General features: G+C 43.6%; 1 protein-coding gene across 3 annotated transcripts in view; it reads left to right on the top strand.

The window, feature by feature from the left end:
• rock2b (rho-associated, coiled-coil containing protein kinase 2b) overlaps nucleotides 1–2,500 on the top strand; it is a 38,687-nt gene that overhangs the window by 15,091 nt on the left and 21,096 nt on the right. For all 3 annotated transcript variants that reach the window (XM_031581539.2, XM_031581538.2, XM_031581541.2), the window contains exon 9: nucleotides 1,182–1,341. In XM_031581539.2, the coding sequence (XP_031437399.1) occupies nucleotides 1,182–1,341 (160 nt within the window). The remainder of the gene's footprint in view (nucleotides 1–1,181; nucleotides 1,342–2,500) is intronic.

A 2,500-nucleotide genomic window follows, 5' to 3' on the forward strand; every position in this document is an offset into this window, starting at 1 on the left:
TTATCTCTTAGGATGTAATCTTTTTTACAGTGTATTACAGCATTTTATAATTTAAATGGAAAATCACTGTACATATACGCATGGTGATTTGTTGCATGGTCTATTTACATCCCCTTCCTTGATGTTTGGGAAAGTCTGTATGTCTTTTCATGGCCTGCTAACTTTGCCTAGCCTGCTAACTTAGCTTAGCCTGTTGAGCTTGCAAGCTTAGTGGAGAAACACCAATCGCCATCAGTTACCCTTAACTCTTTCATTTCCTAAACTGTTGCTCCTAGCTGGTGCTTCACTTTCCTTACTTTTTGTTTTTCTGTTTGTCTCCTGACTTTTCTTCATCTCTGTGCTCTCATAGTCTGTATTTATTATTGTCTCTACCAGCTTATTGCTTCCTGTCTCATGTCTGTCTGTCCATGTCACTCATCTCTTCTGTCAGTCTGTCACCACTGTTTTTTGTCTCCTGTCCCAACCACTGAGCTCAGAGCCGCAATTGGTTTCTATGCAGGAGACAGGATCCAAGATGGCCGCGTTGGCAGTGTACGCAAGCATGCTTGTGATCTGCCCTGAAAAAAAGGGCCAGTTCACTCAGCTGGAGTGTGCTTTGGCTGGACCAAGGGTTGGGCTCTGTAAAAGGCCCAGTGTGTGTGTGTGTGTGTGTGTGTGTATGTGTGTGTGTGTGTATTTTAAGCTTTAAAGAGCTCAGTGTGTGTAAAAGACTCAGTATGTCAGTTTCACAAAGCAGGTACTGTGGAAGAAGGACTGGCTAGTCTGTTAATATCCGCAGTTGTGAAAAACATGCAGATTCACACACACACACACACACACACACACACACACACACACACACACACACACACAGAGAGAGTTAGACACACAAGTACACAAGTACACCCGTTGACCCAAGAGTAAAGATGAATTAGTCAGCTGTGATTCCCTTCTTCTCACTCCCCTCCTCTCAGCTGTGGCTGTAGTGCTTCTTGAGTTGAGGAGTGACATACAGTATACACCAGTAACTTTGACAATATCTGTCTCCTCTTTTTCCCTCATTCTGACTCTATCTCCCTCCCTCTCTCTCTCTCTCACTCTCTCACTCTCTCTCTCTCTCTCTCTCTCACACTCTCTTTCTCTCTCTCCCTTCCTCTCTCTCTCTCTCTCTCTCTCTCTCCCTCTCTCTCTCTCTCTCCTAGCTGTGGCCCCGGTGGTTCCTGAGTTGAAAAGTGACATAGACACCAGTAACTTTGACGATATTGAGGATGAGAAGCGTGACGGGGAGACCTTTCCCACTCCCCGAGCATTTGTGGGCAACCAGTTGCCCTTCGTGGGCTTTACCTACTTCAAAGAGGACCAGTGAGTATCACTATGTGTGTGTGTGTGTGTGTGTGTGTGTGTGTGTGTGTGTGTGTGTGTGTGTGTGTGTGTGTGTGTGTGTGTGTGAATGAGAGACAGAGACAGAGACAGAGAGAGAGAGAGAAAGAGAGAGAGGGAGAAGGGCAGAGAGAGTCTTCATGTCGGTGAATCTGTGTGTGTGTCTGGTCCATGTCTGTCGCTACGTGTGTTTACACAGAATGTATTACCAAAACTAAGTTGGAGTTGCCCTGCAGTGTTTGTAAGGTGTACTGTGTGTTTGTTTCAACATAACAAATGTTTTCAGCTGGGGAGAGCTCAAGTATTTATATATACTCTTAAAAAATAGTCTTTGGCCATCTTAGAGAGAGAGAAATGGGGGCTATGGAAAGACAGAAACCTATTGTATATTTAACTTATGTACATTGAGGCCTTGTTTGATTTTTACAGTAGTGCTTTGTACAGTAATTCACACACACATACACACACACTCTCTCTCTCTCTCTCATTCTCTCTCACTCTCTCTCTCTCTCACACACACACACACAGAGAAACATACACAGTCTTTCCTTCTCTTTCTCTCTCTTTTTCTCTCTCTCTCCCACATAAACACACACACACACAGACGCACACAAACACACATGATTTTAACTCATCGTAAAAGGAATGCCTGTGTACCGTGACCTGACCCAAGCTAAAGTTCAGGACACACCTCACAGCGGCCCTACAGTAAAGTGTGTGTGTGTGTGTGTGTAACAGCATGCTGAGTGGGAGAGGGGCACCCAAGCACAGTAACTGCCATTATATGCAGAGGGAATCTGGACTCACTCAGGTCTATAGCCTCACATAGCCTTACAGGAAGACTTTATTTGGATAGTCCGCCTACAGAAACTTAACAGATGGTTTGTTGAAATTCAAGTTCAGTCTTTCTAATTGTTCACTGAACTTCACCTTAATCACACCCATAACTTTACCCATAAATTGTAGTTCACAGATAGTTCAACAAATAGTTTGTTTAAAATCTGAGCTTCTGTAAATAGTCTATAGGTGCCCATCCAAATAAAGTGTGTTTATAAACTGAACCTCTGTAAATAGTCTATAGGTGCCCATCCAAATAAAGTGTGTTTATAAACTGAACATCTGTAGATAGTCTATAGGTGCC

This window comes from Clupea harengus, chromosome 15, assembly GCF_900700415.2.
Source record: "Clupea harengus chromosome 15, Ch_v2.0.2, whole genome shotgun sequence".
In the NCBI taxonomy this organism is placed as follows: domain Eukaryota; kingdom Metazoa; phylum Chordata; class Actinopteri; order Clupeiformes; family Clupeidae; genus Clupea; species Clupea harengus.